Source organism: Bison bison, unplaced genomic scaffold (assembly GCF_000754665.1).
Source record: "Bison bison bison isolate TAMUID 2011002044 unplaced genomic scaffold, Bison_UMD1.0 scf7180017864538, whole genome shotgun sequence".
In the NCBI taxonomy this organism is placed as follows: domain Eukaryota; kingdom Metazoa; phylum Chordata; class Mammalia; order Artiodactyla; family Bovidae; genus Bison; species Bison bison.
This window is the reverse complement of record NW_011495086.1, coordinates 7,120,578-7,133,551: the sequence shown is the minus strand read 5'-3', so window position 1 is coordinate 7,133,551 and position 12,974 is coordinate 7,120,578. Positions and strand designations below refer to the sequence as shown.

The 12,974-nt window shown below is 36.5% G+C and overlaps 1 protein-coding gene across 2 annotated transcripts in view; it reads left to right on the top strand.

Annotated features, from left to right (window-relative positions):
• The window catches only part of CDH10 (cadherin 10, type 2 (T2-cadherin)), a 188,685-nt gene that overhangs the window by 62,610 nt on the left and 113,101 nt on the right, over positions 1–12,974 (top strand). For both annotated transcript variants that reach the window (XM_010832136.1, XM_010832135.1), the window contains exon 2: positions 8,639–8,994. In XM_010832136.1, the coding sequence (XP_010830438.1) occupies positions 8,764–8,994 (231 nt within the window). In that variant the 5' untranslated portion in view covers positions 8,639–8,763. The remainder of the gene's footprint in view (positions 1–8,638; positions 8,995–12,974) is intronic.

Sequence of the window (12,974 nt, the reverse complement as noted above, 5' to 3'; positions counted from 1 at the left end):
AGCTTTTTGAAGATCTTGTGGATACATCCTTTTGTTCAGAGATTCTTTCCTCAGCCAAACTGAATCTACCAATAAGCCCATCAGATGTGCTCTTTACTTACAGTGTTTTTTGTCTCTCACGTTTATTTTTAGTTCTTTCTTACGATTTCCATGATTCTGCTTATATTGATCATCTGTTCTTACATGTTCTTTATTTTGTTCTTTAGAGTCCTTAGAATATTAATCAAAGTTGCTTTAGATTTCTAGTTTGATAATCCCAACACTCCTGCTATGTCTCATTCAGATGCTTGCTCTTATCTCTCCAATTTGCACTTTTTTGCCTTTTGGCATGCTTTGTAATTTTTTTTTTTTTTTTTTGATAACAGGATATGATGCACTAGGAGATGGAGCTGCTGTAAATAATCCTTTAGTAATGCTAGTGGAGGTGATAGAATTCCAGCTGAGCTATTTCAAATCCTAAAATATGATGCTATTAAAATGTTGCTCTCAATATGTCAGCAAATTTGAAAACCACAACAATGGCCACAGGACTGGAAAAGTCAGTTTTCATTCCAATCCCAAATAAAGGTGATGGTAAGGGAAGTTCCAACCACTGTACATTTGCACTCATTTCACACACTAGCAAAGTATTGCTCAAAGTCTTTCAAGCTGGGCTTCAACAGTACATGAACCAAGAAATTACAGATGTTCAAGTTGGATTTAGAAAGGCAGAGAAACAAGAGATCAAATTGCCAGCATCTGTTGGACCATTAAAAAGGCAAGCGAATTCCAGAAAAGCATCTACTTCTGCTTCCTTGACTATGCTAAAGCCTTTGACTGTGTAGATCACAACAAACTGTGAAAAATTATTAAAAGAGATGGAAATACCAGACCACCTTACTGCATCCTGTGAAACCTGTATGCACGTCAAGAAGCAACAGTTAGAACTGGGTGTGAAACAAATGACTGGATCAAAGTTGGGAAAGGAGTAGGTCAAAGCCGTGTATTGTCACCCTGCTTATTTAACTTATATGCAGAGTATATCATGTAAAATGTTGGGCTGGAAGAATCATTAGCTGGAGTCAAGATTGTGGGGAGAAACATCAAAACCTCAGATATGCAGATAACACCACCCTTATGGCAGAAAGTGAAGAGGAACTAAACAGCCTCTTGATGAAGGCGAAAGAGGAGAGTGAAACAGCTGGCTTAGAACTCAACATTCAAAAAAAAAAAAAACAACGACTATGGCATCTAGTCCCATCACTTCATTGCAAATAGATGGGGAAAGAATGGAAACAGTAACAGACTTTAGTTTCTTGGGCTCCAAAATCACTGGAGATAGTGACTGCAGCCATAAAATTAAAAGATGCTTGCTCCTTGGAAGAAAAGATATGACAATCCTAGACAGCATATTAAAAGGAAGAGACATCAGTTTGAAGACAAAGGTTCATAGAGTCTAATCTGTGGTTTTTCTACTAGTCATGTATGGATATGAGAGTTGGACCATAAAGAAGGCAGAGAACCAAAGAACTGATGCTTTTGAACTGTGGTGTTGGAGAAGACTCTTGAGACTCCCTTGGACTGGAAGCAGATCAAACGAATCAATCTTTGAGGAAATCAACCCTGAATATTCTTTGGAAGGACTAATGTTGAAGCTGAAACTCCAATACTTTGGCCACATGATGCAAAGAACCAATTCATTGGAAAAGACTCTGATCCTGGGAAAGATGTAGGGCAGGAGGAGCAGGGGGCAACAGATGAGAGGGTTGGATGGCATCACTAACTGAATGGGCATGAGTTTGAGCAAACTCTGGGGGATAGTAGAGAACAGGGAAGCCTGGCATGCTGCAGTCCATGGGGTCATGAATAGTCAGAGACGACTGAGCAACAATGTGATAGATCTTCCCGACCCAGGGATTGAACCGGCATCTCCTGCTTTGCAGGCAGATTCTTTACCAGTTGAACTGTCAGGGAAGCCTAGGGATGGGGCAGGAGAAGCATTCTATAGTCTATGACTAGTTCTTAGTCTTTCCGTGATTGTGTGCCTCTGGAGTGAACTTCACAAATGTTTCTCAAGGTTTTCTCGCTCCTTAGGTGGGCCAGGATGTATTTCCTCCTTCCCTATGTAAGGTGGTACTAGTGGTACAGACCTTGCCTGCTAGTTCAGGAAACATAAGAGACATGGGTTCGATCCTTAGGTTGAGAAGATCCCCTGGAGGAGGGCCTTCCAACCCACTCCAGTATTCTCACTTGGAGAATCCCATGGACAGAGGAGCATGGTGGATTACAGTCCATAGGGTCGAAAAGTCATTACTGAAGTGACTTTGCACACGGGCAGTACTCCAACAGGTTAGGCTCTTGTTGACTAGTTTCCCCTGAGGGCTGGCCTTATTAAGAGTTGAATGATCTGACATATGTAAAAATATTTCCTTTACCCTCTCCCTGGGGAAACACAAGGGGATTTTCCTGATATTTACTGTGGAAACTTGGAGGTGTTCTTGATGGTAAGTCTCACCATGTTGAGGACTTTCCCCTTGGAGGTTTTAAATCTCCGAGTTATCCTCACTGAACCTCCAGCAGTTTATCATTTACAGTTCAGGTTTGCCGCTCCATTACTGGTTCCGGCTGATTTCTGCTCATGAGTCTCTGGTCAGTTAAGCCGCTCTTCCTTCTGTTCATTTATCTATCTTCAATCATGGAGGCAGTAGTCCCTGAGTCCCCCTCCATTGTTATGAATCCAAGAAGAGTTGTTAATTTTTTAAGTCTGTTCAGGTTATCTTTGTTTTTAGGATGGAGTGGTATTTTTCTAAGCTCCTTCCTTGCTTATGAACTTAAAATATCATTCTTTTTTAATTGCTTAGTAACATTCCATTGTATATAACACAATTAGTTTATCCATTCACCTGTGACATTGACTTTTCTCTAGCCTTTCCCTATGCACATTTTAGATGAATATCCTTTATTCCACTTGCATAAATGTCTAAATCTGCTTATCTTATTGGTACTGTAACAACTCACAAATGGAATGACTTAAAATATTACAGATGTATCTATTAGATTTCTAGAGGTCAAAGGGCTTACCTGGTAGCTCAGTAGTAAAGAATCTGCCTGCCAGTGCAGAAGACATGCACTTGATCCCTGGATCGGGGAGATCCCCTGGAGAAGGAAATGGCAACCCACTCCATTATTCGTGCCTGGAGAATTCCGTGGATAGAGGGGATTGGCGGGCCACAGTCCACAGGGTCACAAAAGAGCTGGACAAAACTTAGCAGCTGAACAACAGCAAGAGGTCAAAAGTCTAAAATCAAGATTTCTGCCTGGGTGGAGGGGAGGGCGATGCTCCAGGATAGTATCCATTCTTTGGCTTCTTTAGCTTCCGGGGTGGCCTGTAATCCTTAGCTACTGCACTCTTACTTGGGACACTCTATCCTCCAGCATCTGTGATCATCTCTTTTACTGACTGATCCTCCTGCCTCCCTCTTATAAGGCCCCCTCTGATTACCTTGTATGTGTGTGTTCAGTTGCTTAGTCATGTCCACAGTCGTGTTCAACTCTCACAACCGCATGAACTGTAGCCTGTTAGGCTCCTCTATCCATGGAATGTTTCCAGGCAAGAATAATGGAGCGGGTTGTCATTTCCTACTGCAGTTGATCTTCCTGACCTAGGGATTGAAACTGTGTCTCTTAAATCTCCTGAATTGGCAGGCAGATTCTTTAGCACTGCACCACCTGGGAAACACCTGTGATCATATTGAAAGAAAATGAAAGTGCTAGTCACTCAGTTGTGTCACAAAGTGACTCTTTGTGACCCCATGGACTGTAGCCCCCACAAGCTCCTCTGTCCATGGGATTTCCCAGGCAAGAATACTGGAGTGGGCTGCCATTCCCTCCTCCAGGGGATCTTCCCAACCCAGGGACTGAACCCAGGTCTCCTGTATTGCAGGCAGTTTCTTTACTGTCTGAGCCACTCTTGATTTTGTCTAAATGATCCAGGATAATCTCCTAAATCCCCAAGATTTTCAGTGAATCATATCTCTAAAGTTTCCTTACCCTGTAAAGAAGCATATATATAGATCCATATTTCAGAATTCAGGATATAAGCATCTTTGAGGGGCCATTTTTCAACTTACTACACTGTGTTTCAAAGAGTTTATCTTATTCGACAATCCCATCAAAGGTGTAAAAGAGTTCCCATTCCTCCGCATCCTCATGGACATATGCGAGTCATCAGTCATTTTAGTTTAAATTTCTCAAATGATGAATGATGTTGAATATCTTTCAATATATTTTTTGCCCTCTGTCTTCTTGTCAATTCAAATCTTCTTCCAATTTTTATTGGGTTTTGTGTTTTGGGATGGTTGATTTTGAGAATTCTTTATATATCTGGATACAAGTCTATAATTATCATATATTCATGCCAGACTCGAATGTGTCTGTATTTCCTCTTAACAATGTCCAAACTCATCAAGTTGTATACAATGAATATTTCAGGTGTTTATATTTCAATCTCACCTCAAAAAAGTGGTTAAAAACAAAAATGTGATAAAGGGATAGCATGAAAAAAATGAAAACACTCGGGTTATATTTGACAAAAGTTGGAAAAGGCTTATATACTGAAATCTACAAAACATGACTGAAAGATACATATAGTGTTCATAACTCAGGAGAGTCAATGTCATTATGATGTTCACTTTTCTCAAATTTATCTATAGATTCAATGCAATCCCCATTAATATCCCCACAGATTTTATATATAAAATGCAAGGTAACTATAAAATTTAATGGAAAATGCAAGAAGTTCTATTATAACCAAAAAAAAAAAAAAAGAAAATTAAAAGACTAAAGTTGGAGGACTAAGATTATTTGATTTCCAGACTTACAAATTATAGTGATCAAGAGAATGTTCTATGGGTATAAAGATGAACAAACAAGCAAATATATATGAGTCCAAAAATATATAAACACACATAGATATACAAGTGATTTTTGACAAAGTTACAAAAGCAATTCAGTGGAGAAAGGATGCACTTTTCAGCAAATGGTTCTAGAAAAATTGAATATTCATAAGCAAAACATCAAACTGCAATTCATATATTGAGCTATATACAAAGCTTGATTCAAATTGGACCATACATGCTAAGAACTTAAACTATAAAACTTCTAAAAGAAAATACAAGAGAAAATGTTTTTGACCTTAAAGTTATGCAGAGATTTTAAAATATGAGACCAAAAGCCCAATCTATTAATGAAATAAATTCATATCTAATTAGTCATGGTTAAATGTATTTTTATTTAATCTTGTCATTGCTTGAGATGGTTTTATCAAATACATTTATGGAAAATATATTTAAATATATTTTAATTATCTTCAGTTCAGTTCAGTCACTCAGTCGTGTCCGACTCTTTGTGACCTCATGAACTGCAGCACGCCAGGCTTCCCTGTCCATCACCAACTCCTGGAGTTCACTCAAACTCACATCCATCGAGTCGGTGATGCCATCCAGCCATCTCAAATCCCTCCCAGTATCAGAGTCTTTTCCAATGAGTCAACTCTTCACATGAGGTGGCCAAAGAACTGGAGTTTCAGCTTTAGCATCATTCCTTCCAAAGAACACCCAGGACTGATCTTCTTTAGAATGGACTGGTTGGATCTCCTTGCAGTCCAAGGGACTCTCAAGAGTCTTCTCCAACACCACAGTTCAAAAGCATGAACTCTTTGGCGCTCAGCTTTCTTCACAGTCCAACTCTCAAACATCTTAAATCAGTATTAAAATGCATTTAACTATATATTCCTCAGAAAATATTTTATGAAATAATAGAAACTAAAATAATAAAGAAAAATGGTATATATGTGTATATATATATATAGCTCCAGTTGTTTACTAACAATTTTTAAAAATGCAATGTCCTCATCCTCCTTCCTAAAAATATTGATAATTAAGCTTCTAAACTTATAGGTAAAAGATACATTGTATTGAAAATAATCAATATAGCAAGTGCTAGCAAATAGTTTTAAATTGAAAAAAAAAAAAGAGTTGAAATGAGAATCTTGCTTCAATAAGTTTTAAAGCTTTCATAGAAGATAAAAGAAACCCTCAATTATGCAAACTCTCCTCTAACTCTTAGGAATGAGTATAAATTTCTGGAGAATACTGTCTAGCATGTTCTGATGCATTTAAAAAGTCAAATATCATTTTGGTAAATGTTCCTATTACTTAGAATCCAATCAATCTGAGTTTCTGTAAAGTCAGTACTTTGTGATGTAAAACCATTTTATGCATCAGATAATTTCCTTTCTCCCAAGTATAGAATTACATGACAAATTTTAATACAGGTTATATCTGTCATGTTGAATGCTTCATGGGCTGTAGGGAGTTCCACAGTCATTTAATACACTCTGGGGAAATACTGCTTCATCATTAATCTTACTTCTGAAGCATATTTGCATTAACCTTTAAATCATCTGAATAATAAAACAAACACACAAATAAGTAAACATATTGCTTAGAAATCTTTGTGAATGAAACCATACATGTAAATGCTGGAGCACTTAAGAATACATTGTCATATTAAAGAAATGAAACTCAATCCTCTTGGTCCTCCAACCACTTTTTATAACATTTTTGGTCTCCCAATCACTTTTTGTTATATTTTATCATATCCTGAAATAAAATGCATACCTAACTGAAAATAAAAAGAAAATAGGAAATTTTTAAATAAAAATAGCTTAAGAATAATATAAACAAAGAATAAAAGTAATTATGATTTGAAAATATTATTTTCATACCTAAATATTTGGGCTTAACTTTATAAAGGAGTTAATGATGCTCAGATGTTTGAATCAATATATAATTCATGCATTCATTCAATCAGATTGTTTAATGAACATATACCATGTGCAAGAGTCTGTTCTAAGTACTGTGAAAACAATAGCAAGGAAAAGAGCAAAATTCCTTTTTTTTTTCATGATGACAGACAGAATATGTGCACAATAAATAATACAATAAATAAATAAATAAAAAACATGTATATTGAGATCTATAAAATATTAGGGGAGGTTTCAAGAAAAATCCAAAGGAAACAGGGGCTCTACCTATGTGGATAACTACATGGAAAAACATTCCAGTTGGAGAGAAAATGTAGAGGTCCTGGTTGAAGAGAGGGGTATATGAGGTATGTTGCAGGCTGAAGCAAGAGGGACACTTTGGCTGGAAAAGAGTCAATTTTGAGTAGTGACCTGATGATTGAAGTATAGCATGAGGTCAGAGAGGAGATGGCACCCCACTCTAGTACTCTTGCCTGGAGAATCCCATGGACGGAGGAGCCTGGTAGGCTGCAGTCCATGGGGTCGATAGAGTCGGACACGGCTGAGCGACTTCACTTTCACTTTTCACTTTCATGCATTGGAGAAGGAAATGGCAACCCACTCCAGTGTTCTTGCCTGGAGAACCCCAGGGACGGGGGAGCCTGGTGGGCCGCCGTCTATGGGGTCGCACAGAGTCGGACACGACTGAAGCGACTTAGCAGCAGCAGCATGAGATGCTGGGTTTTTATCAAAATGAGGTGTGAAACCATCAGAGTGTTTTGTGTGGAAAAGTGACATGATCTGATTTACATTGCAGTGGGATTACCGGAAGTAATTCCTGGGTAGCTCAAATGGTAAAACAAACAGTAAAGAATCTGCCTGAAATGCAGGAGACTTGGATTCATCCGTAGATTGAGAAGATCCCTTGGTTAAAGGAATGGCAGTCCACTCCAGTATTCTTCCCTGGAGAATAACATGGACAGAGGAGCCTGGTGGGCTACAGTCCATTGGTTCGCAGTCAGACATGACTGAATAAGTAACACACACACACAGGATTTACCGGAGATACACTGCTGAGAAAAAATAATTGCAGGTGGGGAGCAGTGAGAAGGCTGGGGCATCCTGGAATTCCAGATTAGCATAGGGGCAAGTCTGTGGTGATACATTGTGTAAATGTATCAAAGCTGGAACTTTCAGCATGATTAAATCCTTATAGACAATACTGTAAATTATGTCACATGTTGATTTACTGTAGTTGTGATTTGTATTTTCTGCTCTAGGAAGCTCTATTTGTTTCACAGATCTACCTAAGAAAGGAGAAAAGAAAAGTCTTCAGCTGAAGACACTCAGATTTTTTTTTTATTTTGGCTTTACTTTTATCTTTGAAGTGGATGAAAATTGAAGAAACTGTGCTGCTGTTTAAAAAAATTATTTAAATATCACTGCATTGCATGATAAGTGCCTATTTCCTGTAGTTATTAAAATAACTATTTTGTTTTCAAAATTTTAATTTATGTTAAATTACTCTGGGAAAGTTTATATGTAAAATTAACTACATCTCCACTCTATACAGGGGTTATAATTCCTAAAAACTAGTAAAGTTCCAAAAGGAAAAAAAAAGGCTTAATATGTCCTTTCTTTGAAATTTGCTTGAAATTATTTGCAATCATCTTTTCTTATATTATAGACATCTTACTAGACAAGTCATGTCTCCAAAACTAGCAATTACTTTATGTAAGAGAGGGAAGGTAAATATTTTGGTTGCTATCATTAATTAATCTTTGTCACATTAAATTTAAAGTGACAGGTAACATTCATAATGTTGTCAACTGACTTTTTTTTGTTTTTTTGAAGCTTTTGGAAACATGTCCAAAACATTGATGAAATGTTGGAAACCAGTTGAAATACAGTAAAATTCAACAGAATAAAATAAGACTGCTTTTTCTTCATCCACGTTGGAAATTGTCAAGAAGTGAACTATGACAATATATCAATTTTTGCTACTATTTCTACTCTGGGTATGCCTGCCACATTTCTGTTCTCCAGAGATAATGTTCAGAAGGACTCCTGTGCCTCAGAAAAGAATTTTAGGTGCACGTGTACCGAGGAGTGATGGAAAAATACTTCATCGTCAAAAGCGTGGTTGGATGTGGAATCAATTTTTCTTACTGGAGGAATATACAGGATCTGATTATCAATATGTAGGCAAGGTAAGTCTGTATTGAAACTGCAAATATTTACATTCTTTTATATGTGTATGTATATATGTCTCATAAGGAATACTTGAAGTTTATAAAAATTACCATTCTTACAAATTTTATTCTTTAGATATTCCTAAAGCAATATTTGATTATGGAATACAAATTATAAATTAAAAACTATGTAACAAATATGGAATGATAAATGTAGGAGTTCACTTACTAGAATTAATTCTGCATAAAACCTCGTGGATTAGAGGTAACAAAATTGCAATTTCAGAATTTGTATTTAAAAATCAATGATTGGAAGAAAACTATATGTCAATCTAGTCACTTAAATTGACAATGCATGAATATTACACATATAGTCTCATTGCTGTTGACTTTAGTGAGGAAGAAAAGATGTATTTAGAAGTTCTTTGATATTTTGCAGAATGAGAAAGCAAATGTCATTAGAAACACGACCTAAGGCCAAAAAAATACTTACTTCTAAGAAAATTCCAGATATAATATGCCAGATATAATGTAATATAATATAATTCCAGATATAATATTCCAGATATTAATGTTACTTATTTTTCTAAAGTCCTACCATGGGGACATTTATGTAAGGAAGAAACAAATGGAAAGACAAGCAGTTAAAAGTAATTTTCTAATCAGGAGCTTTCTAATCTCAAATGAGATTTCATGCTGTTCAGTTATAAAAGTTTGGGAAGAAAATGATCTGTGGTTAGGAATGGAAGGATAAGTGTGACAAAAGTAACAATGCTTTTATACACTGAGTTGTATTAATTTCAGTTTTCTTTCTTGACACTATCTGAATCTAATCAAAATTAGGTAATTTCTTAAAGAAATAATTCTTTTAATGGTGTTATTATTTTTATGGACAGTTTATGAAACTATGTTAAAGGGAAAAAAAAAGTTAAACACACTCACAAAAGGCAAACAGATATAATCAAATGTTCTTACAGCTCAAGCAAAGACTATAAAATTAGGATAGCTCCATGATTGTGTTAGCATTTATTGCATCAACCTAATGCTTTTGCACTGTGGTGTTGGAGAAGACTCTTGAGAGTCCCTTGGACTGCAAGGAGATCCAACCAATCCATTGTAAAGGAGATCGGTCCTGGGTGTTCTTTGGAAGGAATGATGCTAAAGCTGAAACTCCAGTACTTTGGCCACCTCATGCAAAGAGGTGACTCATTGGAAAAAACTGATGCTGGGAGGGATTGGGGGCAGGAGGAGAAGGGGCCAACAGAGGATGAGATGGCTGGATGGCATCAGCGACTAGATGGACATGAGTTTGAGTGAACTCCAGGAGTTGGTGATGGACAGGGAGGCCTGGTGTGCTGCAATTCATAGGGTCACAAAGAGCGACTGAACTGAACTGAACTGAAACTTCAGTAGAGTCATTCACATAATTAAAATCATGCTTGAAGTTTTTGTCTTCTAAGAAAAAGAATTTGAGAAAATATATGTTCATTGATTTTTTAAATACTTTGGTATGTTTTTTCATGTTCCAGTTATTTCAATCCTTTTAAAATCTCTGGCAATATAAGAATGATGGCATTAAAGGTTAAATGTCATATTGACTGGAAGGAGAAAAAAAGAAATGGCAACCTAAGCAATTTTACCAGAAAGCAAGCAGTAGTGGACTTATCACAGGTGTCATCTGATCAAATGCCTGATATCAGGAGGTGAAGGCAAATTTTATGGTTGCTGCAATAGGCAACTTTCAGTTTATGAAACCAACCACATGAAAATATAATAACTGAAATTTGATCCATAGATACTATAAATGGTTTCATTTGGTTCTTCCTAGACATGGCAGTTATTTGCATAGATTTTCCTTCCTCTAGTCCTTAATGAGTAATAAATGTTGCTAAATTGAATTGCATTATGTGCTGTTGTGATAGTCAAGCTACTTTATGTGCTTTCATTTGTTCTCTCTCCAAAGAATATCAATAGCTTGAAATCAAGAACTTCATATCTCCTTTTCTTTTTTTTTTTTCATATCTCCTTTTCTATCTCTTAGATTTTATTATTTAGTTGATTGGATTAACCTGAGTTGTATTGAACTGAATTTTTAGAGTGGTCTGATACCACTTAGCTCTTTGGTGGGGAACACTAATGTAGAATTTACATTACTACGGGGTATTAAAGCCGGTAAATACTTTAAAGACATATGCATTTTGATAAACAACTCAAATGCTGCTTCCATAGTCTGCTCTATAAAAGCAAGTCAGAAAACTCTTTAATAAGTAGAATCATAAGGAACTTAAAGAATGTGCTCACCAGTTTCTTCTATGTGTCCTGAGCTACCAGATCAACAGAAATAAATATATTCAATGTTGTAACTCTGACTTGACTTCTGATATTCAGAGCATCTGTTATTTAGCTTATATTTCAAGTCCATTTTGTATTTCTGTCATTTATTCATGTAGTGATCTGTGAGTGTGTATGCTTAGTCTCAGTCATGTCTGATTCCTTCGACCCCATAGACTGTAGCCTGCCAGGGTCCTCCATCCATGGGCTTTTCCAGGGAAGAGTACTGGAACGGGTGGCCATTTCCTTCTCCAGGGGATCTTCCCGACCCAGAAATTGAACCCAGGTCTCCTGCATTTTAGGTGAATTCTCTAATGACTGAGCTACAAGGGAAGCCCAACCTGTGAGATACCTATCTTTAAATGTCCCTTGTCTATAGTATATATGTGTATTATATATACTTGTCTATATATATATAATATATATATTATATTGCCTTGTACAATATAATATATATAGTATATATGTGTATTATCACTGAATGTTTATAATGCATTAATTACTTTTATAAAGATCTTATTTTAGAGATAAACATATCAATGTGTGTATGCAAAAAAATAATATGCAACATAGAATATTTTTAAATGTGCATTTTAATGAATATAATAGGAAGCTAAGATATATTCTCTTCATGAGATATAATTTTTTTTGAAATTTCCTAGATATTCTTTCCAACATTACTTATAATAAATGTATTACATATTCATCCTTTCAGAAATTCTGGTTCTAGTTTTTAGTTTGTTTAAAGTAAATATGTGATATTGATGCTAAGTGATTCAATGACTAGTTTAGTTTAGAGGTAGAAGTTATAATTGTCCCAATTACTAGACACATGGGAAGATGTTGACAGACACTCCATTGTTGTGGGAAATATAGTGGGAGCTCTGAGTAAAGCCAGTGAAGAGACTTACAATGGGGAATTGAGGACAAAACTGAAAAGCACATGCATAAAGAGGGGGAACATTTAAATACCAAGCAGCCAATGTGAGCAAATGAGAAAGTGAAAAATCACTCAGTAGTGTCTGACTCTTTGCAACCCCATGGACTATACAGTCCCTGGAATTCTCCAGTCAAAACACTGGAGTGGGTAGCCTTTCCCTTCTCCAGGGGATCAAACCCAGGTCTCCTGCATTGCAGGCAAATTCTTTACCAGCTGAGTCACAAGGGAAGCCTGTAAAACAGTCAATCGATCCTGTAAAAAAATGGATGGCATATAATTTTTTAGATAAAAACCCATTACTGATTACAGAATTAAAGCAAGGGAAAGAACCCCTTAGTACTCATTGGGTTAAAGCAGAAGAAAGCTTAGGAAAAACATGTTACTGCCAGTCTAAACACTCATATATATCCTTGTTACTGCCACTATTTTTCTCTCTCAGTGGTTAAATCAGTTAACTTCTTCTAGCCTTCATTTTCTCATCTATTGTATGATCATATCAGTGGTTTTGCATTATATATAAATATATATTTATATATTTACCACTGAGCCACCAGGGTAGCCTATAATGTACATTATATATATATTCAGTTCAGTTCAGTCGCTGAGTCATGTCCGACTCTTTGCAACCCCATGAATTGCAGCACACCAGGCCTCCCTGTCCATCACCAACTCCCGGAGTTCACTCAGACTCATGTCCATCGAGTCAGTGATGCCATCCAGCCATCTC